The 25,346-nt window shown below is 42.4% G+C and overlaps 1 protein-coding gene across 1 annotated transcript in view; it reads right to left on the reverse strand.

Moving 5' to 3' along the window:
- The window catches only part of LOC123768525 (uncharacterized), a 63,621-nt gene that overhangs the window by 18,398 nt on the left and 19,877 nt on the right, over positions 1–25,346 (reverse strand). Inside the window, exon 2 of the mRNA XM_069332633.1 lies at positions 15,337–15,407. Within this exon, the coding sequence (XP_069188734.1) occupies positions 15,337–15,342 (6 nt within the window). The 5' untranslated portion in view covers positions 15,343–15,407. The remainder of the gene's footprint in view (positions 1–15,336; positions 15,408–25,346) is intronic.

Below are 25,346 nucleotides of genomic sequence, written 5' to 3' on the forward strand. Positions count from 1 at the left end.
TACTGTTTGAAAACCCTTGGATTTTCAGAATGATACACTAGCAAGGGTTTAATTTTCAAATCCCCACTCGCATTTGAACACAGCACAAGCGTAAACCTATCTTTCATAGGCTTGTGTCTGGGCAAGGATTTTTCCTCCTTGGTAATGTATGTCCTCTTGGGCGATCTTTTCCAGAACAGTCCTGTTTCGTCACAATTAAACACTTATTGCAGTAGGTATGCCTCAGCCTCTGCAAACTCTTTAAATTCTTCAATAAATCGTTCTGCGGCTGGTTTGTCTGAGCTGGCTGCCTCCCCATGCCTCGCAACACTATGGATACCACTTCTTTTCCTAAATTTTTCAAACCATCCCCTGCTTGCTTTAAACTCTTTCTTATCTGCATCACTCGTTCCAGGGGTTTTCTTTACAAGGTCTTCGTGCAATACCCTAACTTTCTCACAAATGGTGGCCTCCGAAACACTATCACCCTTTAACTCCTTGTTGTGTATCCAAATTAATAACAACTTTTCCACTTCAAGTATTTGTGGTCTTTGTTTCGTGATTGTTCTTACGCCTTTTGCCACTTTAGCACTCATAATCTAATTTTTCTTCTTAAGTATAGTGCATATTGTTGATGTGGCTTTGTTGTACTGCCTACAAAGTTCAACAACACGTGTACCATTCTCATGCTTCCGAATGATCTCTTGTTTCTCCTCTATTGTCATCCTCACATGGGCTTTCTTGCCTTGATCCTTACCACTGGCTTTCTTGGGACCCATGGTGAGATATATAATAACAAATTGTATAGTCAAATGACCAAAAATCCAACAAAACACTGAAAATCCGGGTGAAGAATTGATGTGGGATAGTCGCTGGGCGCGAGACAATGGTAAACTGAGGGGCAGAGGGGCGGAGGGGATATGATCGCCGTACCACCACGTGCTAGGTCGGCCTGAACGCGTATCAAGAAACTCGCTTTCCGAGGTAACCCTCGCCTTCCGAGACACATTTTCCGAGAAAATCCTGCTCGTATTCCGAAAAACTCGTATACAGGGACACTCGTATTCCGAGGTACCACTGAACTTATATATAATGTGAGCATATAGTATAATAACAGCACAAACAATGTAATTACCTAAGTGTAGTTACAGGATGAGAGCTACGCTCGTGGTGTCCCGTCTTCCCAGCACTCTGTCATATAACGCTTTGAAACTACTGACGGTCTTGGCCTCCACCACCTTCTCCCCTAACTTGTTCCAACTGTCTACCACTCTGTTTGCGAAAGTGAATTTTCATATATTTCTTCAGCATCTGTGTTTAGCTAGTTTATATCTATGACCTCTTGTTCTTAAAGTTCCAGGTCTCAGGAAATCTTCCCTATCGATTTTATCAATTCCTATTACTATTTTGTATGTAGTGATCATATCACCTCTTTTTCTTCTGTCTTCTAGTTTTGGCATATTTAATGCCTCTATCCTCTCCTCGTAGCTCTTGCCCATCAGTTCTGGGAGCCACTTAGTAGCATGTCTTTGCACCTTTTCCAGTTTGTTGATGTGCTTCTTAAGATATGGGCACCACACAACTGCTGCATATTCTAGCTTTGGCCTAACAAAAGTCGTGAACAATTTCCTTAGTATATCGCCATCCATGTATTTAAAAGCAATTCTGAACTTAGAAAGCGTGGCATAGGCTCCTCGCACAATATTTTTTATGTGGTCCTCAGGTGATAGTTTTCTATCTAGAACCACCCCTAGATCTCTTTCTTTATCAGAATTCTTTAAAGATTTCTCACATAATATATAGGTTGTATGGGGTCTATGTTCTCCTATTCCACATTCCATAACATGGCATTTATTAACATTAAATTCCATTTGCCAAGTGGCGCTCCATGTACTTATTTTGTCCAGGTCTTCTTGAAGGGCATGACAATCATCTAAGTTTCTTATCCTTCCTATTATCTTAGCATCATCAGCAAACATGTTCATATAATTCTGTATACCAACTGGTAGATCATTTATGTAGACAATAAACATCACTGGTGCAAGAACTGAACCCTGTGGTACTCCACTTGTGACATTTCTCCAGTCCAATACATTGCCTCTGATCACAGCCCTCATTTTTCTATCAGTCAGAAAATTTTTCATCCATGTTAGAAGCGTACCTGTCACTCCTCCAATATTTTCCAGTTTCCAGAACAACCTCTTATGTGGAACTCTGTCGAAAGCCTTTTTTAGGTCCAGATTAATGCAGTCAACCCAACCATCTCTTTCTTGTAATATCTCTGTGATGGGAGGAGGAATCTTAGTGATTGAAGCAGCATCAGCTGTGTGTTGTAACCTCTGTTGCTCTCTGAACTCACCATACCAGCTTAGTTGTACAGTTATGGTAAACAAAAAGTGTAGATACTTATATATAATGTGTGTGTAGTGTAATAACACAGTACGGTTAAAGGAGGAATGTTAGTGCATCTGGTCTTGAACGAGTGAGAGAGGGGAGGCAACGTCAGCTGACACTATGGTGTGTGGCAACCTCTCTCTGTTGCTCTCTGAACTCACCAGACCAGCTTAACCACTGTGTTGCTTGGCCTCTAAATATGGCAACCCCCCCCCCCCCTCACCCCCGTGCACAGGAAATAAATTCTCTGGAATTTGTTTTTAACCCTTAAACTGCGCAACATGTCATATGCAGGGTTGAGAAATTTGCAATAAATTGCGCATCATGTCATATGACGCGATGGAGTACTACGCAAGATTTAAACGGCTCGCGGATACAGGGGTTCACCTCAACTTCATCAGGGCTCTTGTAAACAGATGCCATTTAAAAAAAATATCGTGGGCCACATTCCCGGTTGTGAGGGCCTCAGTAGTGAGTGAGCCACCAAGGCTGGCGCACGCAGCATGAGCTCACAGCACTGCAGACCAGCTTGTGACCACAGCATCGCCTAAAAATGCCAAAATATATATGTACATGCTATTATTTAGCGATGATAGTATTACAGAAGATCCCCGACTGAGAAAAATGACCAGGATTCTGATAATAGCAGGATTGTTGTGATAATTAGCGCTGTAGTGGGAGGAGTAATCTTGGTGGGAAGGGAGGTAGCGTTATCTGCTGACTCTGTGTAACCACCTTTTACTGTCTGAACTTACTACACCAGCTTAGTTGTTCGCTATGGTGAACAAAACTTGCAGATACTTATATATAATGTCTGTATATAGTGAATAAAAGCAAAAACAGTATGGTGGGAGGAGAATGGTGGCAAATTAGATGAGGTGACAGAGGGAGCGAGTGACAGCCAGTGGCGGGCTGCCACTTCCAGCCACTGTCACTCAGCATACCAATTTAGTGGTTCATTATGGTGAACACAAATGTAGATACTTATATATAACGTCTATATTATATAGTATGATAACAGCAAAAGGAGTGTGGGGAAGAAGCCATTTTGGAGAGGGAGGTGGCGACATTTGCATGATTTATCATGCTGGGTAGGGGTGGCCACTATAATCTTTGGGCACTGTACCGGCTTAGTTGAACAGTTATGGTGAACAAAGCATGTAAATACTTATATATAATGTGTGTATATAGGGTAATAACACTACAAAAAGTATTGTTGGGGGAGAAATTTTAGTACATCTGACCTTAAATGTGTGAGGGAGGCAGCCACCAGCTGACTGTGTGTAGCGACGTCTCTTAGTGCCTGAACTAACTATATCAGCTTAGTTGTACAGTTGTGGTGAACAAAACATGTAGATACTTATATATAATGTCTGTATATAATGAATAAAGGCAAAAACAGTATGGTGGGAGGAGAATGTGGGCGAGTGAGGTGTTGCGGGAGTGAGTGGCAGCGAGTGGCTGGCTGGTGTGTTGTGGTCACTCCTCATTGCTTTTTGACTCATTATACCAACTTAGTGGTTCGTTATGGTGAACAAAACATGCAGATACTTATATATAACCTGTGTATACAGTGTAATAACCGACAACTGTTTGATGAACATAATAATTTAATTAACACTATGCACACCATAATTTTGATTACAGCGATGATTCACACATTTTATTATATAAATATATCACACTACACACTATTGAATAATATTACAGCAAAAAATAAACAAGAAAAATCAATCAGAGACATTAGTAATTATCTCTTTGTGGCCACTCCTGCCTGACAGCTGGGGCTGAGCAGAATGCCTGGGACGCATGATGAGTATGCGCCTGTTTTTTGCCAGACTTACCCGCCCTATAGCGGGCAAAATATGCCACTTACGATTTTTTTTATTATTATTTTTTCCCATGATCAGAGAACACATATTAACAGGTTTAGAAGAATTTTTTTTTTTTTTTGGTATGCGCCTGTGGGTGACAATGGCCAAATAACCCTTAGCAACACAAGGGTTAATGCCTAACCACTCCTCGTAGCTCCTGTCCTTCAGTTCAGGGAGCCATTTAGTGCCATGTCTTTGCACCTTTTCCAGTTTGTTGATGTGCTTCTTAAGATATGGGCACCATACAACCACTGCATATTCCATTCCAGCTTTGGTCTAACAAAAGTTGTGAACATTTCTTTAGAATCTTACCATCCATGTATTTACAACCCGTTCTTGCACTTGCCTACAGTCAATATTGGCTTATTTATTAAGTGCATATGTGATATACTAATTGATTGTGAATATTTTAGTTTAACTTGAAAAGCTTCATAGAAAACATCGACCTCACCTAACCTTCTTAGTATGTTAAGATAATCATCTTATTGCTTCTTAATTACAATTATTACTTAACCTATACCGTTGATAGGTTAAGTAATAATTGTAAATATGAAGGAATAAGATGCTTATCTTAACATACTAAGAAGGTTAGGTGAGGTCGGTGTTTTCTATGAAGCTTTTCAAGGTAAACTAAAATATTCAAAATCAATTAGTATGTCACATATGCACTTATTAAATAAGCCAATATTGACTATCAGCAAATGCGAGAACGGGTTGGTATTTAGAAGCAATTTTTAAGATAGAAAATATAATATAGGCTCCTCACACAATGTTCTTTATGTGGTCCTCAGGTGATAGTTTTCTATCTAGAACCACTCCTAGCTCTCTTTCTTTATCCAAATTCTTTATCGATTTCTCACATTTCATAGAGGTGTCTTGATATGAAGTGAAAAAATTGCTAAAGGAGCTAAGTAAGAGCAAAGCATTTGGCCCAGATGGAGTTTCACCATGGGTCCTGAGAGAATGTGCACCTGAGCTCAGCATTTCACTTCAACAGATTTTTCAGGCATCCCCGTGAACAGGAGTCCTAGCAGATGTGTGGAAAAAGGCTAACACAGAAGAAATGTTTGCACTACAAGGTTGATATTCACTATGCTACCTATTTCAGACTCCCAGTTGATATTAGAGGCCGCAGCAGCACTCTACAACAGTAGCAGCAGGGAAGATCCCATCATATATAGACCTGTATTACTATGCTACCTATTTCAGACTCCCTGTTGATATTAGAGGCCGCAGCAATCTACAACAGTGGCAGCAAGGAAGATCCCATCAAATATAGACCTGTATCATTGACAAGTGTAATAGTCAAAATATAAGAAACACTAATTAAAACTAAATGGGTAGAACCCCTGGAGAAAAACTATATAATAACAGACAGACAGTATGGTTTTGGATCTGGAAAATCCTGTGTAACAAATGTACTCGGTTTCTAGGATCTAGCCACAGAGATTTTATAGGAAAGATATGGTTGGGTATTTTTATTTTGGCTCTCCTAATTGTTTTGGACAGCATTGATGAGTATCTCCTTGAAAGTGCTTTGGAGATGACCTCCTAACCTATACTGGTACTTCTTCTCATGGTCATGTTTTTTATTAACAAATTTAGGTATACCCTTAGTAATCCATGGATTGTTTAACCTTTTAGTTGTGACTTGTTAGTACTGGACAGTGGGTATTATAGATGCTACCACAAACAATATGGTGGAAGTGTTGATAATCAAAATAGGGATCCTAAATGTAGTTATTGTCCTTGTATATAAGTCACCAGAGGCAAATCATCAGCAGTTTAATCCTTAAACTGCGCATGGCGTATATATACGCCATAGGGTGCCAGGCCCGATTCAAATGGCCCGCAGCTCCCGCAGCTACACGGGGTTCACATTAGCTTCCTCAGGGCTCTTGTAAACAGATGCCATTTTAAAAAATAATCGTGGGCAATATTCTCAGGTGTAAGAGGCACAGTACTGTTGGAGCAACCAAGGCTGGCGCACGCAGCATGAGCGAACAGCATTGCTGTTCAGCTTGTGACCACAGCATCGCCGAAAAATGTCAAAATAAATATATAATTGTTATTATTTAGCGATGACAATATTACAGATGACCCCTGACTGTGATATAAATAACCAGGGTTGTGATAATAGCAGGATTGTTGTAATAATTAGCGATGTGGGAGGAGCGATGCTGAGAGACGGAGGGAGATAGCATCGTTTACTGACTGTGTGGCCACCTGTTGTTGTTTGCATTCACCATACCAGCTCAGTGGTTCTCTATGGTGCATACAACATGTAGATACTTATTTATAATATGTATATATAGGGTAATAACACTGCAAACAGTATTGTTGGGGGAGAAAGTTTAGTGCATGTGACCTTGAATGAGTGAGGGAGCCGCCATCTGTGTATAGCGACGACTCTTAGTGCCTGAACTAACTATTTCAGCTTAGCTGTACAGTTGTGGTGAACAAAATATATACATACTTATATATAATGTCTGTATATAGTGTAATAACACCACAAATGGTATTGTTGGGGGAAGAAAGTTTAGTGCGTGTGTTGAGGGAGTGGCAGCGAGTGGCTGGCTAGTGTGTGGCGGTAACTCCTCGTTGCTTTTCGACTCTCAATACCAACTTAGTGGTTCATTATGGTGACCAAAACATGCAGATACTTATATATAACCTGTGTATAGAGTGTAATAGCAGCAAAACTATTTGTTTATTGTTTTATGAACATAATAATTGAATCACTAATATGCACACCATACTTTCGAGCATAGCGATTATTCACCACTTATTAATATATTACAATACACACTATTCAAAAATATTACTGCAAAAAAATAAGAAAAAAACAATCGGAGACATTGAAACAATTAGGTAATATCTTTGTGGCAACTCCTACCTGTCAGCGTGGGTGACGCTGACCGGCTCTGACGACAGCTGTCAACGCCCACTTTTTGCCAGACTTCCTCGGTCAACTGCGCCCAAAATATGTCACCTACGATTTTTTTTTTATTTTTCCCGTGCTCAGGGGACACAAATTAACATGTTTAGAAGACGAAAAAAAAATTTGAATTTTTTTTTTCTTGCGCACAGGGGTGTAAATGTCCTCAGGACCCCTGAGCAGTGGAAGGGTTAAAGCAACGGCCTGTTAGACCAAGTTATCAGAAGTCAAGCCTGGCCGCCCAAGTCGGGCTTGGAGAGTAGAAGAACTGCCGAAACCCTCTCCAGGTATGCTCCGTATGAGAGAGAAACTTTAATGATACTATTATAAGTCTATCAGAAAAGATAAAAACAATCACCATAGCACCAAAGAGACGCTCACTAAACTCGCTTATCCCAATGATAAGATCTATTTCAATAAACTGCAAATAAAAAAAACATTCTATACATTAACCCTTTAACCGCTAGGGGCTTTTTGGCCTGCAATACCACCAGGCACAACAACAACAAAATCCAAAAAATTCTTTCATCGTATAAAAGTGTTCATTTGTGTTCCTTGATCACGGAAAAATTAAAAAAAAAATCACAGGTGACTTATTTTGGCCGCTATAGGGCGGGGAAGTCCGGCAAAAAACCAGGCATTGACAGAGCAAGTGTCCGAGGCAGTCTGCTATGCCCGAGCTGTCAGGCAGGAGTTGCCACAAAGATATTATTACTTAATTATTTCAGTATCTTTGATTAATTTTTTCTTAGTTTTTTGCAGTAATATTATTCAATAAAGTGTAGTGATATATTTATATAATAAAATGTGTGAACCATCACTATACTCAAAATTATGGTGTGCATATCAGTGATTCAATTCTTATGTTCATAAAACTATAAACAAATAGTTTTGCTGTTATTACACTATATTCACAGTATAAGTACAGTATATGTATGTTTTATTCGTCATAACGAACCACTAAGTTAGTATGGTGAGTCAAAAAGGAGCATGGAGTGGCTGCCCCGCAAGCACAATTAGGTGAGTACACAACAGCCACCCAGCCACTGGCCGCGACTCCCTCACCTTCTCACTCGCCAACATTCTCCTCCCACCATAATGTTTTTGCTTTTATTCACTATATACAGACATTATATATAAGTATCTACATGTGTTGTTCACCATAACTGTACATCTAAGCTGGTATAGTGAGTTCAGGCAATAAGAGACATAGCTACACACACACATTCAGCTGGTGGCTGCCTCTCTCACTGGTTCAAGGGCAAGATGCCTAATATTTCTCCTCTAACAATACTGTTTGTGGTGTTATTACACTATATACACACATTATATACAAGAATCTACATGTTTTATTCACCATAACTGTACAAATAACCTGGTATGGTGCCCAAAGACCAAAGTGGCCACCAGTACACAACATGACTTGTCATGCAGATGACACCACCTACCTCACCAAATGACTGCTACCAACACACTCCTATTGCTGTTATTACACTCTATACACACATTATATATAAGTATCTACATTTGTGTTCACCATAGCAAACCACTAAGCTGGTATGGTGAGAGCAGACAGTAAAAGGTGGCCACACTGAGTCAGCAGACAACGCTACCTCCCTCCCCACCAAGACTACTCCTCCCACCACAGCGCTAATTATCACCACAATCCTGCTATTATCAAAATCATGGTCATTTTTATCACAGTCAGGAGGTCTTCTGTAAAACTATCATCGCTAAATAATACTGTAACCCCGCGATTATCCGGGATTCAAACATCCGGAAAACGCCCTTATACGGCCAAAATCGTGATCGGATAAAGTTATCACAATATCCGGCCAAAATGGCCACAGGAACCGGATAAAAGCTGGTTTGGCCGGATGAAAATACGGCCATACCGTATTAATCCCGTCTCTGGCTCTAGACGCATGGTGGAGGAGGGGGGTGGGGTGGGTGGGTGGTGTTGGGAGGGTGGGAGGGGTGCGTCAGGAGGGACCACCTGGGTACAGGAATTACCATTAATTTTAGAACAATTAATCATAGCCAAAAACAAATTAAATAAGTACTAGTAATTATGTAATAACAAATAAATAAGTTTCCTAAAAGCATTGTGCACAGGCTGAAGTTTCCTTCAAAAATATTGTGAATTTTTTTCCTCCTGGCGGCCTACGTAACGCGCTATAGCTGCCCCACCCCAAGTGGGCTCGTCCAACACTGGTCAACCCATGTGCGTCCGTCCCTCGTGTTATACACAGTGCTGCGCCATTAGTGAAATATTTTTTTAAATAACTTTTTTATTTTCATAGTAACTTTGAACATTTTTGGCTAAGACTATGTCTGGTAGCAGCATCAATCGTTCTGGTGTTAAGAGGAAGAAAGTTGTCCTAACAATTAAAGACAAGTCACTGTTATACACCTCAACCAGTGCGGCCTCACAGTGTTGCGCCATTAGTGAAATATTTTTTTAAATAACTTTCTTAATTTTCATAGTAATTTTGAACATTTTTGGCCAAGAATATGTCTGGTAGCAGCATCAATCGTTCTGGAAGTGTTAAGAGGAAGAAGATTGTCCTAGCAATTAAAGACAAGTTACGTGTTGTTCAACAAGTGAGGCGTCACAGGCAGCCAAGCGCCTTCAACAAGTGAGGCGCCACAGGCAAGCCAAGCTCCTTCAACAAGTGAGGCATTACAGGCAAGCCAAGCGCTTTCAACAAGTGACGCGCCACAGGCAAGCCAAGCGCTTTCAACAAGTGACGCGCCACAGGCAAGCCAAGCGCTTTCAACAAGTGAGGCGCAAGCAAGCGCCTTTAACAAGTGAGGCGTCACAGGCAAGCCAAGCACCTTCAACAAGTGAGGGCATGCAAGCGCTTCAACAAGTGAGGTGCAAGCAAGCGCCTTCAACAAGTGAGGCCTCACAGGCAACCCAAATGCCCTCAACCAGTGAGGCTTCAGCAGCTGGCAGTCAAAACTAACTTAGCTTAATGAACTTAAGTCTCCGTGGTGTAGTGGTAAGCAGTCTCCGTGGTGTAGTGGTAAGACACTCGCCTGGCGTTCCGCGAGCGCTATGTCATGGGTTCGTATCCTGGCCTGGGAGGATTTACTGGGCGCAAATCCTTAACTGTAGCCTCTGTTTAACGCAACAGTAAAATGTGTACTTGGATGAAAAAACGATTCTTCGCGGCAGGGGATCGTATTCCAGGGACCATAGGATTAAGGACTTGCCCGAAACGCTACGCGTACTAGTGGCTGTACAAGAATGTAACAACTCTTGTATATATCTCAAAAACTGTACAGTAATTTTAAGTGTTAATTTTAGTGTTGTGTTAGTATAGGTTACGTAAATTGTTAAGAATTTTTAACTTCAAGATGTGTGGCATCAATCAAGAAGACGAACACCAACAAGGTAAGTTGAGGTTTCTAGTTGCATATTTAATAATTGTATGTGGCAAGGCAATTCAAATTATGGTGTTTATAATATAAAAATAGTTGGAAATGGTCACTTTTGGACTCGTAGGTGAAAAAGTACCATTATCCGAAAAATGTGATAATCCGGCTGGGGGTCCTTCCCATACAGTCCGGATGATCGAGTGGAGACAGTACCATGTACATATATATATATTTTGACATTTTCAGGCGATGCTGTGGTCACAAGCTGAACAGTAGTGCTGTGAGCTCATGCTGCGTGTGCCAGCCTTGGTGGCTCACTCAGAACTGAATCTCTCACATGAGGATATGTTACCCACCATTTTTTTTCTAGGCGGCGTCTGTTTACTATCGGCTGTGGCTGGACTATATATAGCTGCCCCTGTCCCTCGCGGGGCATATAAAATTGTGCGCTAGACCTTCAATTGTATATGTATGTATTGCGTGGTGTTCGGGAAAGTTACTCCCATCGTATATGTATGTATTCCACGGTTTAAGGGGTTAATGAGTGCCTACCCAAGCAGCGTGGATCCTCCTCTACAGAATGCATCCTATTCGCAAACAAAACCCAAATTTTATCAAGCAGTGCTACACCAGGAATGGAACGATCATTGCTAAGAAAGAAGAGGCAAAAGATATGAAATAAAAAATGTCCAACAATTATAGGCTTTCTTTGTTGATTGTGACATAACTGGAAACCAGCAAACTTCCAATGTCATTGCTGAAACTAACACACAAGTGACCAAGCCTTACCTAGTCTAACCGTATTTAAATTGTGGCTTTTTTATATTTTTATATTAATAAATGCTTCTTTTTTATATTATTGGCTTCAATTTCATGTAATTTACCCTCTTATAACTATTACTACAATGACTTCAATTTTATAAAATGTAATATTTTTTTGAATGCTTAATTTGTCTAGTTATCGGATTCTTACCTTACAATATTTGCAACTTACCCATTTATCTGTTGATACTAACACTTCAATTTCCCAAAATGTTATAAACCTTGAACTCTTAATTTGTCAAATTATCTGAATCTTTAATTCATTACTTTGTGAATTAAAAATTAATAATTTAATTTCTCACTTATATATCTGCTCATTAATATTAGCTACTAGTCTTGTTTGTTGTCTAATATTCCAGTATTGTTAATGGATTCTTAAGCTTTAAGTACATCAGTGCTTCCAGGCGATATGTGTTTGTTTCTATTGCATACCCTTATCCAACTTGTCTTATTACCATATGATATTACTGTATTACAATCTTAACCCTTAAACCGCGCATATCATATATATATATATATATATGATATCAGTGACTAAACCGAAACCGCACACATCATTTAAGTATGCTTTTGTGTCTAGCTCTATAATTTAAATGCCCCGCCTAGGATAGGGGCAGCTATAGTACAGCCATGACCGATAGTTGCCAGATGCCACCTAGAAAAAATCTAGCCCAACATTCTTGGGTGTGAGAGCGTCAGTATTGAGCAAGCCACCAAGGCTGGTGCACGCAGCATGAGCTCACAGCACCGCTGTTCAGCTTTTGACCACAGCATCGCCTACAAATGCCATAATATATATGATCCTGCTATTATTTAGTGATGATAGTATTATAGAAGACCCCTGACTGTGATAAAACTGACCAGGATTCTGATAATAGCAGGATTGTGGTGATATTTAGTGCTGTGCTCCATGGAGGAAGAAGTAAGGCTGTGGGAGGGAGGGTGGTGGCATCGTCTTCTGTGTGTGGTCTTCTTTTATTGACTGCACTCACCATACCAGCTTAGTGGTTCGCTATGGTGAACACTAATGTAGATACTTATATATAATGTGTGTATAGGGTGTGAAGCTGATGCAGGGAAAGCGTCCAACAGGCATGCCCCAGCTACGGTACAAAGACGTATGCAAGAGGGACCTAAAAGCCATGGACGTCGATCTTGCTATGTGGAAGACACTGGCTGCAGACCGTTCAGCCTGGGGGCAGTCTGTTCAAAGAGGTCTCTCCAAGTTCGAGGAGTCACTTGCCAAGGAATCGGAGGCAAAGAGACAGAAGGAAGGCCGGTAGCCAGGAAGACAAACCAGAATTGGACTTCGTTTGTGCTCGGTGTGGGATGGACTGCCACTCTCAGATTGGCCTCATCAGTCACACCAGACGCTGCACCAGGATTGACAACTAGGGTGCAACTCCATAGTCTCCCGAGACTGAAGGATGCCTACTACTAGGGTGTGATAACAGCAAGAGGAAGAGGTTGGGAGCCGCCATTTTGGTGAGGGAGGAGCGTCCTCTGCACGACTTGTCATGTTGTTTACTGGTGGCCACTAGGGTCTTTGGGCACCATACCAGCTTATTTGTACAGGTATGGTGAATAAAACAGGTAGATACTTATATATAATGTGTGTATATAGCATAATAATACCACAAACAATATTGTTGGAGGAGAAATATTAGTGCATCTGGCCTTGAGGGCAGCCGCCACCAGCTGTCTGTGTGAGTAGCTACGTCTTCGTGACTTTACTCACCATAAAAGCTTAGATGTACAGTTATTATGAACAAAAATGTAAATACTTATATATAACGTCTGTGTATAGTGAATAAATGCAAAAACAGTATTGTGAGAGGAGAATGAGGGCGAGTGAGGTGTCGTTGCGGGAGGGAGTGGCAGCGAGTGGCTGGCTGGTGTGTGGCAGTCACTCCTCGTTGCTTTTTGACTCACAATACCAACTTAGTGGTTCGTTATGGTGAACAAAACATGCAAATACTTACAAATAACCTGTGTATATAGTGTAACAACAGCAAAATTATTTGATTATTGTTTTATGAACATAATAATTGAATCACTAATATGCACACCATAATTTTGAGTACAGCGATGGTTCACACATTTTATTATATAAATATATCACAATTCACTGTATTGAATAATATTACTGCAATAAAACTCAGAAAAAATCAGAGACATTGAAATAATTAGATAATAATATATTTGTGGCAATTGCCGCCTGACAGCTCGGGCGGAGTAGACCTCGTCTGGCGAAGGCTCTGCCAACGCCCCTTTTTTACCAGACTTCCCTACCCTATTGCGGCTAAAATATGCCACCTACGATTTTTTTGTTATTTTTTCCGTGATCAGGGAACAAAAATGAGCACTTCTATCAGACGAAAGAATTTTTTTTGAATTTTTTTTTTTTGTTGCGCCTGTGGGTGTTAAATCCATTTGGGCCCCTAGCGGTTTGAGGGTTAAGAGATTACTGAATTTTTAATTTGATTAATTATGTTTCCTTTTTTATTAATTATTTTGAATCTGAATCCATATATTTATTCATAATCTTAATCTAATTGTCTAATTCTTTGTTCTCTTTTTTTTTTTTTTGCCTGTGTATTGCCTGTTTATATTGCATATCCTTGCCCATCTTATATTATTACCGTATAATATTCATGTATTACAATATTAATCTAATTCTTAACTTAGCTAATTATTTGTATTCCATTTGATTAATTATTTGAATCTCAATTCGTTTACTCTAGAAATCTTAATTTTGATTAATTATCTAATTTCCCACTCTTCTGTTCTTTATTATTTTTACTTTTATATCTGGTAAACTTTATTACTTATATACAGTATCTGCTAAATGTTATTACTTACATATCTGCTGAATAATATTTACAATCACTTCTCTACTCTTGCATTTTTTCTTTTCAAATACAGTGCATCATCACTCTAACAGACCCCGCTCTAACGAATTCCTGGATGGTCCAAGTGAATTGCATTTGGCACTAAATGTTCAGTGGAACATACAAAAATTCATTTGTGTTGTTCCACTGATGGTGATGACCTAGTCCGGCATGGCAGGGCTGTGAGAGCTGTGTACTGTACACACTCTCCACATCGTTCACTTTACTATCCATATCACTAGTAGCAGATACCTGTGTTAGGTCTTTTTCCAGATTTGGGTTATCAAAATCATTGGCATGCTCATCTTCAAGCAATATGCCTTGTATTCTAATATCAGATGATGTTTTCTTAAAAACATGGCTGACTAGGGCTGGGAGCTTGATATGGATGAATATGACACGGTTGCTACCTTGAATATGAGCCTACCCATGACTGTGGGGAATGCTGGGAATTTTTTTCAATCTGGCAAACACCTCAGGAATCCATCTTGTACCCAAGTCAACACCGCGTTGGACAGGTGTTTGGGAGCCAGAGGCGCGTGTGCCACCCATTGTTGCTCACTCAGTACTAACCCAGCCAGCAGCCCTATGACATTCTGGGAATTTTTTCCAAGATGGCTGCCTCTCACTGGAGGTCCTAAGAGTCCATTTAGTACCCAACCTACCGCGAGCGTGCTTCGACTGTATACGAAGAAATAAAAAATACTTTTGTCAGTTGGCGCAGTAATTGGCGAATGGCATTTGTCGTTTGGCGCAGTGCAGTGGTTAAGGTCTTATGCACACCCCTTATTGAGCAAAATTATGCACTATTTGCATTTCAGAGGGTTAATACACTCACCATCACTGGGTAATGACAATATGATTAATACACTCAACATCACAGGGTAATGACAATATAATTAATACACTCTCCATCACTGGTAAATGACAATACCAACATTAATACACTAGTTAATGAAAATATCTTGATTAATACACTCACAATCACTAGATATCGACATCAACATGATAAACACACACACTGGTAGTACAGTAAGAATAAAATTGTCCTTACCATCATTAATGGGCAAAAGTTGTGTTTGCTATCGTCCTAGGTAGTTGAGCAGAGACTGGAAGCAGTATTACCTATTAGGCAAAATAAAACAAATTTAAGGTTTCTATGACTAAATTTTTCCCACCAAAACATAGTAAATTTTTTGAAAAATTTAATAATATTTTTTAGGTATTGTACTTTGAGCAAAAGTAAGGAGGGTGGCCAGGAGTAAGGAGGGTAGGCCGGAGAAAGGAGGGTGGGTAGGAGTAAGGAGGGTGGGTAGGAGTAAGGAGGGTGGGCAGGAGTAAGGAGGGTGGCCAGGAGTAAGGAGGGTAGGCCGGAGAAAGGAGGGTGGGTAGGAGTAAGGAGGGTGGGTAGGAGTAAGGAGGGTGGGCAGGAGTAAGGAGGGTGGGCAGGAGTAAGGAGGGTGGGCAGGAGTAAGGAGGGTGGGTAGGAGTAAGGAGGGTGGGCAGGAGTAAGGAGGGTGGGTAGGAGTAAGGAGGGTGGGCAGGAGTAAGAAGGGTGGGCAGGAGTAAGGAGGGTGGGCAGGAGTAAGGAGGGTGGGCAAGAGTATGGAGGGTGGGCAGGAGTAAGGAGGGTGGCCAGGAGTAAGGAGGGTAAGCCGGAGAAAGGAGGGTGGGTAGGAGTAAGGAGGGTGGGTAGGAGTAAGGAGGGTGGGTAGGAGTAAGGAGGGTGGGTAGGAGTAAGGAGGGTGGGCAGGAGTAAGGAGGGTGGGCAGGAGTAAGGAGGGTGGGCAGGAGTAAGGAGGGTGGGCAGGAGTAAGGAGGGTGGGCAGGAGTAAGGAGGGTGGGCAGGAGTAAGGAGGGTGGGCAGGAGTAAGGAGGGTGGGTAGGAGTAAGGAGGGTGGGCAGGAGTAAGGAGGGTGGGTAGGAGTAAGGAGGGTGGGCAGGAGTAAGAAGGGTGGGCAGGAGTAAGGAGGGTGGGCAGGAGTAAGGAGGGTGGGCAGGAGTATGGAGGGTGGGCAGGAGTAAGGAGGGTGGGCAGGAGTAAGGAGGGTGGGTAGGAGTAAGGAGGGTGGGTAGGAGTAAGGAGGGTGGGCAGGAGTAAGGAGGGTGGGCAGGAGTAAGGAGGGTGGGGCAGGAGTAAGGAGGGTGGGCAGGAGTAAGGAGGGTGGGCAGGAGTATGGAGGGTGGGCAGGAGTATGGAGGGTGGGCAGGAGTAAGGAGGGTGGGCAGGAGTAAGGAGGGTAGGCAGGAGTAAGGAAGTGGGCAGGAGTAAGGAGGGTGGGCAGGAGTAAGGAGGGTGGGCAGGAGTAAGGAGGGTGGGCAGGAGTAAAGAGGGTGGACAGGAGTATGGAGGGTGGGCAGGAGTAAGGAGGGTGGGGCAGGGAAGGGGTATGGGCGGGTTCTCGGCTGCCTCCCCTCCCTCTCTAACAGCCTACGTAATACAAACCATGTGCATTAACCTGTAAATGCTGTAAATGGGGGCTGGGCCAAAAATATTTGAATTATGTGAAAATTAATATTAAATGTTAGACAAATCTCCAACTTATTGGCATAAGCGTCATGCAAGTTTCATCCTAATATTTTCAAAAATATATTTTAGACAATTTTTTTTAAAAAGGAGAACATTTTGTTGATAAGGAGAACAGCTCCTATTAACTGGAACTGAGGGATAATGCAGTAATAAAGGGATGCAAGCACTTGTACAATGTACAAAGAAGAAGAATAGTAGCAAGAAGTGTCCACAAAGTAGATATGCAGCTGGTGCCTGTATTGCATTGCTGAGTAATACATCATAATACCAATAATAATGAGTATGTTATCATGCTCTATTTTGTTAAATATCATAAAAATGTATTGCCTAATGTTAATATCTGTTACTGTCACCAATATCCAAAAAATATATATATTTTTTATCTCCTTTGTTTATTATCTCATTTTGATGTAACCTCTACATCCTGGAGAGTGCATACCCATCCCTAACTATGTCAAGATAGAATGAAATTGGTCACCCAATAAATCAGTCACAACTGGCAGAACTTGGGACTTTGAATTTTTTTTGACTGAGTTTTTCACAGATTTCAAATTCTATTTTCTTTGTCTCTTTAGGCGGTTTTGATGATCAGGGCTTTATCACTTTTATAAAGTACAGTAGCACCTCGATTAACGAGCACTTGTACAATCTAAGATCTAAGATCATATCGAGTAACGAGTGAGCCACTCACAGCAAATTTGTCTCTATTGACGAGCTTCACCTCTATTAACGAGCAAAACCACATGGTGCTTCCTAGCGTCTCGCGGGTTCTCACAAATTCTCGGACGCCTCCGACACCAGTGTTGTTGTTGTATCGCGCATGACAAGCATCCCTCTGCATTTATTTGCGCTTTTCTTTCGGTATTTTGTGGTTTTGTGACAACAATTTGTAACGCAAGATGTCGCCAAAGAAGCTGCTTGTTAAAGATAGTCTTGTCAAGAGGAAGAAACACACAATTACTATGGATTTGAAGAAGGAAATTATAGCAAAGCATGAGCGTGGTGTCTGTGTGGCTGATCTCACAAGGGAGTATGGCAGATCCTCATCAACAATTTGCACCATTAGTAAGGGGATGAGGAGGTAAGGGAGGATGCTGCCTCTTCCAGTGAGATCAGTGAAGTGTTGGGAATGTTTGAAAAGGTAACCGCATTCTTGGAAAAGCTGCCCTGATAAAGCAGTGACAACCTTGTGTGTGAACATGTTTAATGACAATTTGCTGACTCGTTTTAGGAACATCCTAAAACAAAGACAAGAGCAATTGTCAATAGATACGTTCTTTGGAAAAGTAGAGAAAAGAAGAGCCAGTGATAGTGAACCACAATCCGGTCCCAGTGGGGAGAAATTCCCGAGAGAGCCCCCCTGATTCAGAGGTGGATTCTCCTTCCACACCATAACCCCTCTCCTCCTTCCCACCTCCCCATCGTCTCATTCAAGCAAGCAACGACTCTTCATAAGGTAAACATGAAAATAGTACAACAAAACATTCATAAATACATGTGCAGTATTATATTTACTTTATAAAATGTCATACAAGTATGGATATTTTTGTGAGTGGAACGGATTAAATTTATTTCCTTTATTTTATATGGGGAAATTTGTTTCTAAAGACGAGTTTCCACATAACAAGCTCGGTGCCAGAAAGGGTTAAACTCGTTAATCGAGGTGCCACTATATACAATTTTATCCCCTAAATCATTATAATTTTCCCTATACAGTATTTAGCTGTTGTTTTTTTTTTTTTTGGGGGGGGGGTATTTTTTCTTGACATCATTCCAACACATATTGACCTACAACTTTCACATATTCGAGTATGAATGCCAAACAACGTTTATTAAAACATATAAGTAAATTAATGAATTAGAACTACCTTATTCATTGTCGATAACTTTAACTTCAGTTATCTCTAAAACTTTGAGTCAGCTTCAAAAAATTCCGTTTCTGACCGATTCTCACCATTTTTACAAATAATGTGCACAGTTGTCTGTTCTACAATCCTATTAGAATAATATTTTAAATAAAACAAATTGTAACAGTCATTTGATAACTTGTAACATGTACATTAAATTTTGAGTATGCCTATAAAATAAGCACAGGTCATGTCAACGCATTGAGCCTGGATGAGATGGCTGGCACCATGTGCTTCTCCTCTTCCTGGGGTAAAAACGTCGGGTTCACGCGCGATGGATTTTCGTGATAAATTTGAACAATTTTTACTGTTTGAACTCATTTAACCCTTAAATGGCGCATAGCTATATACCATTTGACACCCACAGGTGCATACCAAAAAAAAAAAAAAAAAAATTATTTTTTCTTCCTAACCTGTTAATTTGTGTTCACTGATCACGGTAAAAATAATAAAAAAAATTGTAAGTGGCATATATTGCCCACTATAGGGCGGGGAAGTGTGGCAAAAATCAGGCGCTGACTGAGCATGCGTCCCAGGCGGTCTGTTGATCGCCAGCTGTCAGGTCAGAGTTTCCACAAAGAGATAATTACCTAATTATTTAAATGTCTCTGATTGATTTTTCATAGTTTTTTTGCTGTAATATTATTCAATAGTGTGTAGTGTGATATATTTATATAATAAAATGAGTGAATCATCGCTGTACTCAAAAATATGGTGTGCATATTGTTGACTCAATTATGTTCATCAAATAGTGAACAAATACTTTGTCGGTTATTACACTATATACACAGGTTATATATAAGTATCTGCATGTTTTGTTCACCATGACAAACCACTAAGTTGGTATGCTGAGTGGCAGTGGCAGGCAATGACTGGCTGCCACTGGCTGCCACTCCCTCCCTCACCTCACCTCACCTGACTTGCCACCATTCTCCACCCACCATACTGTTTTTGCTTTTATATACAGACATTATATATAAGTATTTACATGTTTTGTTCACCATAATTGTACATCTAAGTTTGTATGGTGAGTAAAGTCACAGAGACATAGCTTCTCACACAGTCAGCTGGTGGCGGCCGCCCTCAAGGCCAGACGCACTAATATTTCTCCTACAACAATACTGTGTGGTGTTATTACGCTATATATACACACATTATATATAAATATCTACCAGTTTTATTCACCATACTTGTACAAGTAAACTGGTATGGTGCCCAAAGACCATCGTGGCCATCAGTAAACATGATAAGTCCTGCAGACGACGCTCCACCCTCACCAAAATGGCGGCTCCCAACCTCCTACTCTCGCTGTTATCTCACACTATACACACGTTACATATAAGTATCTACATTTGTGTTCATAGCGAACCACTAAGCTGGTATGGTGAGTGCAGTCAATAAAAGGTGGCCACACACACTCAAAAGACAATGCCACCATCCTCCCTCCCACAGCATTACTCCTCCCTCCATGGCGCACAGCGCCAAATATCACCACAATCTTGCTATTATCAGAACCCTGGTCAGTTTTATCACTGTCTGGGGTCTTCTGTAATATCATCGCTACATAATAGCATGAACAAGTATATTATGGCATTTTTAGGCGATGCTGTGGTCACAAGCTGAACAGCAGTGTTGTGAGTTCATGCTGCGTGCATCAGGCTTGGTAGCTGACTCAATACTGAGGCCCCTAACACCCGGGAGTTTGGCCCACGATTTTTTTAAAAAATGGCGTCTGTTTACAAGAGCCCTGATGAAGGTCTGGTGAACCCCGTGTATCCGCGGGCCGTTTAAATCTTGCGTAGTACTCCAAAGCATCACATGATGCGATGCGCAATTTACTGCAAGTCGGTCAAAGCATCATATGATGCGATGCGCAATTGAAGGGTTAATCTGTCAAGATGTCTCAGAGCAGCATTCATGGTACTGTATTAAAGGTATAAAACAAAAGAGAAAATATTTGTCAATTGATTAGAAAGTTGACTTGATAGAGAAAGTAGAGCATGGATACTCTGTCACTCGACTCGCCCAAGAATTCAACATCGGTAAAGCTACAGTTTGTGATATAAAAAAGCAGAAGGATAATATTAAGAATTTCTTTGCTCAAACTGATGCAATAGGCAACAGAAAAAATTGAGGCCTGCTAAGTATACGGATTTGGACTCGTCTGTATTTAAATGGTTTACACAGCATGGTACGAAAGGAATTGCTGTTTCAGTTGATTCTAATAGAAATGCAGCTGAAAGACTTGCTGTAAAGTTAAACAATTTCAAGGCTAGCATTGAATAAGTATGTCGATTTAAAGAGAGGTATGGCATCATTAACAAGAAAATTTGTGGTGATGCATTAAGTGCAGATGTTGGAAGTGCTAATGCATATAAGCATAAACTTTCTCAGCACATGATATCTAATAATCTAAGCTGGTTTTAAGTGTACAATGCAGATGTAACAGGCTTTAACTGGAAATGACTTCAAAGAAACACTTTGGCCTTCAGGCTTGAGAAGAGTATTCTTGGTTGCAAGGTAAAGAAGGAAAGAATTTCAGCATTATTGTGCTCTAACGCAGATGGCAGTCACCAAACAAAGTACGCAATTGTTGGGAAATCTGCCAACCTCAGAGCACTGAAAAACAGCATGAACAGATTACCTGTCATCTACTACAACACAAAAAATGCCTGGTTCACACAGATTATTTTTGAAGATTGGTTCCAGAATCACTTGTAAAGAAGTAAAAAAAGCAGCAGATGTAGAATTCAGAGTGTAGAATTCATCCTACTGAGGTAAAGGTAATGCTGTTGACTGATAATGCCCCAGCTCACCCCATTGCTAAATTAACATCGCCTGATGGCAAAATAACATGTATGGCTTTACCACCAAACACTACATCTGTAATACAGCCCATGGATTAAGGGCTTATCAATGCTCTCAAAAGGCTTTATAAAAGAGCTATGAATTCAGATATGGAAGTTCTGCTCTCTGAGGAAGACGAGATGCTTAACCACTGCACTGCGCAACGCGCTTGTAGGCGCTCGACGGGTGGTGCGTAACACACCTCAGGGATCTTATAGGTATAGCGTATGATTCAAAACTCCCGCGGATACATGGGGGTCACATCAGCTTCCTCAGGGCTCTTTTGTAAACAGACGCCATTTAAAAAAAAAAATCGTGGGCAACATTCCTGGGTGTAAGAGCCTCAGTATTGAGTGAGCAACCAAGGCTGGCGCACGCAGCATGAGCTCACAGCACTGCTGTTCAGCTTGTGACCACAGCATCGCCGAATAATGTCAAAATATATATGTAACTGGTATTATTTAGCCATGATAGTATTACAGAAGAGCCTGAGTGTGATAATGACTGTGTACAATGTTCAAATGTCAGTGAATCAATGCTCTTCAAGATGTTCACAGTGCTAGCCACAGCACCACAGCATTATTTCGTCCATCTAGGAATCTTCAAACGACTTCATACGTTCCTTTACAAAATAAATGTGTGATCGATTATTCATTTACAGGATTTAGTGACCAGGATTGTGGTGATAATTAGCGCTGTGTGTAGTATTGTGGGAGGTGGAATTTTGGTGAGGGAGGGAGGGAATCGAGGTAGCGTCAGTATGTGGCAGCCACTCTTGTTTTGCTCACCATACTAGCTTAGTGGTTCACTATTGTGAACACAAATGTAGATACTTATAATAAATAAATAAATAAATAAATAAATAAACGTTTATTTAGGTAAGGTACATACAAGAGATTTTACAAAGTTTGTTGGATTAATAGATAGAGCTAGTACATACAATGCCTAAAGCCACTATTACGCAAAGCGTTTTGGGCAGGAAAAACATTAATGACTAAAGCTTAATACTAATGGGTATAAAGAATAAAATGTGTTGAGAACAAATAAAAATAGAGATAAAAGAGGGGGAACATGGCTGAAAAAGCAGCACAAATACAATTACAAATTATTACAGACAATTACAGACAAACAGCGTTGTTTTAAAAAAACCAGCGTTGAATGTAATGAAACGCCATTTTCTGGGTGAGACCCGGAGGCTCCCCGGAGCTTTACCGGCTGATATGCTAATGTCAGACTTTGGCATCAGTCATGTGTATGGAGTTCTAGGGCCTACCGGGGACCACGAGCCAGAACCTGGCCCCCTCAGAGAGGCAAGGGGAGCAATGGCCTATAGAAACCCCCGTGTGGTTGGAAGCATTCTATGTCTGCCATCGACCGGGTCAAGCATCCAGAAAGGCAAGCATTCCAAAACAAACCCCTATTCTGGTGAAAATTGCTACCTAAAGCCGAACTAGTGGATAGAACTCTTCAACAGAAAACAAGGAAACTAGTATGACGTCATACGTCACCGCGCCGCTGTCTGCGCAGCTCCCCCCTCCTCGGAAGGGGGAGCCCCAGACCTCCCATGCCGGCTATCCACCCTTCAGTTCTGAGGCTGGATGTCAAAACACACGAAAAACGCCGACCGGAGGGAGGGAGGGTTGCCGGGGAGCCTCCGGGTCTCACCCAGAAAATGGCGTTTCATTACATTCAACGCTGCTGTTCTGGGGGGAGCCCCGTCGGCTCCCCGGAGCTAACTACACACAGAGGAAGGTCAAGGGACAGAACCGGGAGGCGGACACCACGCACCCTTCAAAGAGGCGAGACAACCGGCAGCAAACGCCAACCCAAGGCGCCACAGCCCCGAAAATCACGGGAACAACAGGAGAACCATGAGCAGCAAGGCCCCTGCACGAACACCAAAAATCCATGCCCGAAAGACCGCAAGGCCACGTCACCCAGATGGCAGCGAGAGCAGCGAAGCCACGAACGCCACAGGCATGAGGGAAGAACACAGGCAGCTTAGCCGCAAGAACACGGCTGACCACCTGGGACACGTATCACCCACGAACCAGGAAGAACAGAACCGGATCAACGCAAAACGCGCTCCAGACCCAAACGCCGTGGCACGCAAACAACAGCGAAGGGCCGCCACTGAACACAAAAACGACACACCCCCGGCCCGACCAACGAAGCACCAACAAACCCTGGACCCCTCCAGAATGCAGCAGCCCCACCCCGCGCCAGAAAAGATGGAGACTGCTGCCACCAAACAACCAAAACGCTAAAACCGAAGGAGCAAGAAAACTCAGCGACTCGACCCCCAGAGGCAAAGGCCCAAAGGAAAGAGCCGACGAAAAAACACACCAGAACCGAAAGGGCACTACCAACCGAGGAGAAGACAGAGCACGCTGACCAGAGACCAGGATGGTGCAAGCGGCGCACGAACAGGCCGGAGGTGAAACGACGCACAAGACAGCTGACTAACGGTGCAGAAGCAACACCAAGACCGAAAGCAAGCTGAAGCGGCTCCGCCCGCGCTGCACGAAAAGAGGCGACAGTATGTGGCAAGACGATGGCCCCCAACCCCCACCAGAAAACCAAGCCGAGAGTAAACCAAGCTAACAAGAGTAACCACCTAAGAAGGGACAGGAAAAGGAAGGACCGCCAAAATACCCCATACTGCCGCCAAGAGAAGCACGCAGGTGGGACACCTACCACGAAGCCACCCGACCACCAACCGGAGGTGAGACCACAAGGCAGAACATAAGCAGCCCCGACAAGGCCCCTCCGAGACCAGGAAAAAGGCAGAGCCGCGGGAAGATCTCGTGCGCGACCACCGAAACCCAGGCGGCACAAGGAGATGGAACGTCTGCCGAACAGAAAAACTCCCCAAAGCATGCAAGCCCGCCAGGAGTTCAGAAACGACGGGTCCGACGCGAGACATCGCAAGACCCCCAAAAAAAACAACCGGCAGGGCAAGCTAGGAAACCAAAGAAGGCGGAAGGGTCGCCGCCAGAACAGTACCCGAACCAAGGGGTACGAACAACTGCAATAGACCGAGACAAAGAAGCACATCACAGGACACAGGCTGACCAACGCCTAAGAACACACGCAGAACACCCCTGCTGCAGAGGAAGCAGGAAGAAAGAGCAGAAGCACAAAAACCCCAGGAGAACCACCAGGGGTGGACAATCAGGCAGGGACAGAAAAAAAACCCACGCAATCCCCAGGCACAAAACGGCAGCAAAGTGCCACTCCACAACCGGACACAGGAACAAGGACACGCCACCGTGAAACACGGTACCAATGCACACGTGCAGCAGCAGCAACAGGCACCACTGCAACATGTAAATAGCAACTCCCTTCTGCAAAGGCAGAGAACGGAGCAGGCAGACCCCAGACAGGGCCAACGGAGACACAACAAAACCCTGCAGGCCCAGAAACCTGCACCAGGTGACCGACGGCGGAGAAACCCCGCTCGATACCTGCTGGATGAGGTACTGGGAGCTCTTTTACACCTGAAGCCCGGCCCAAGGCCAGGCTAGACCGGCCAGAGGGTGGCCCACCAGGCAGCTGCTAGGAGCAGTCCACCGGCCCACATACCCCCACAACCAGGACGGGCCGGAACTGCCATACGAAAACAGGCTAGTGCGCCCTGGAAGTCCACGGACGAACCAGCAAGAAGGCTTATGCTTGCAAGTAGGTCGTGTAACAAGCACAGACCTCTGATGGTAATACAGTGTTCCCCAAATGTGCCAATAGCACCACTACACTCCACTGGTACTATCCCGCAAGTTC

The sequence above is a fragment of the Procambarus clarkii genome, chromosome 28 (assembly GCF_040958095.1).
Source record: "Procambarus clarkii isolate CNS0578487 chromosome 28, FALCON_Pclarkii_2.0, whole genome shotgun sequence".
NCBI lineage: Eukaryota > Metazoa > Arthropoda > Malacostraca > Decapoda > Cambaridae > Procambarus > Procambarus clarkii.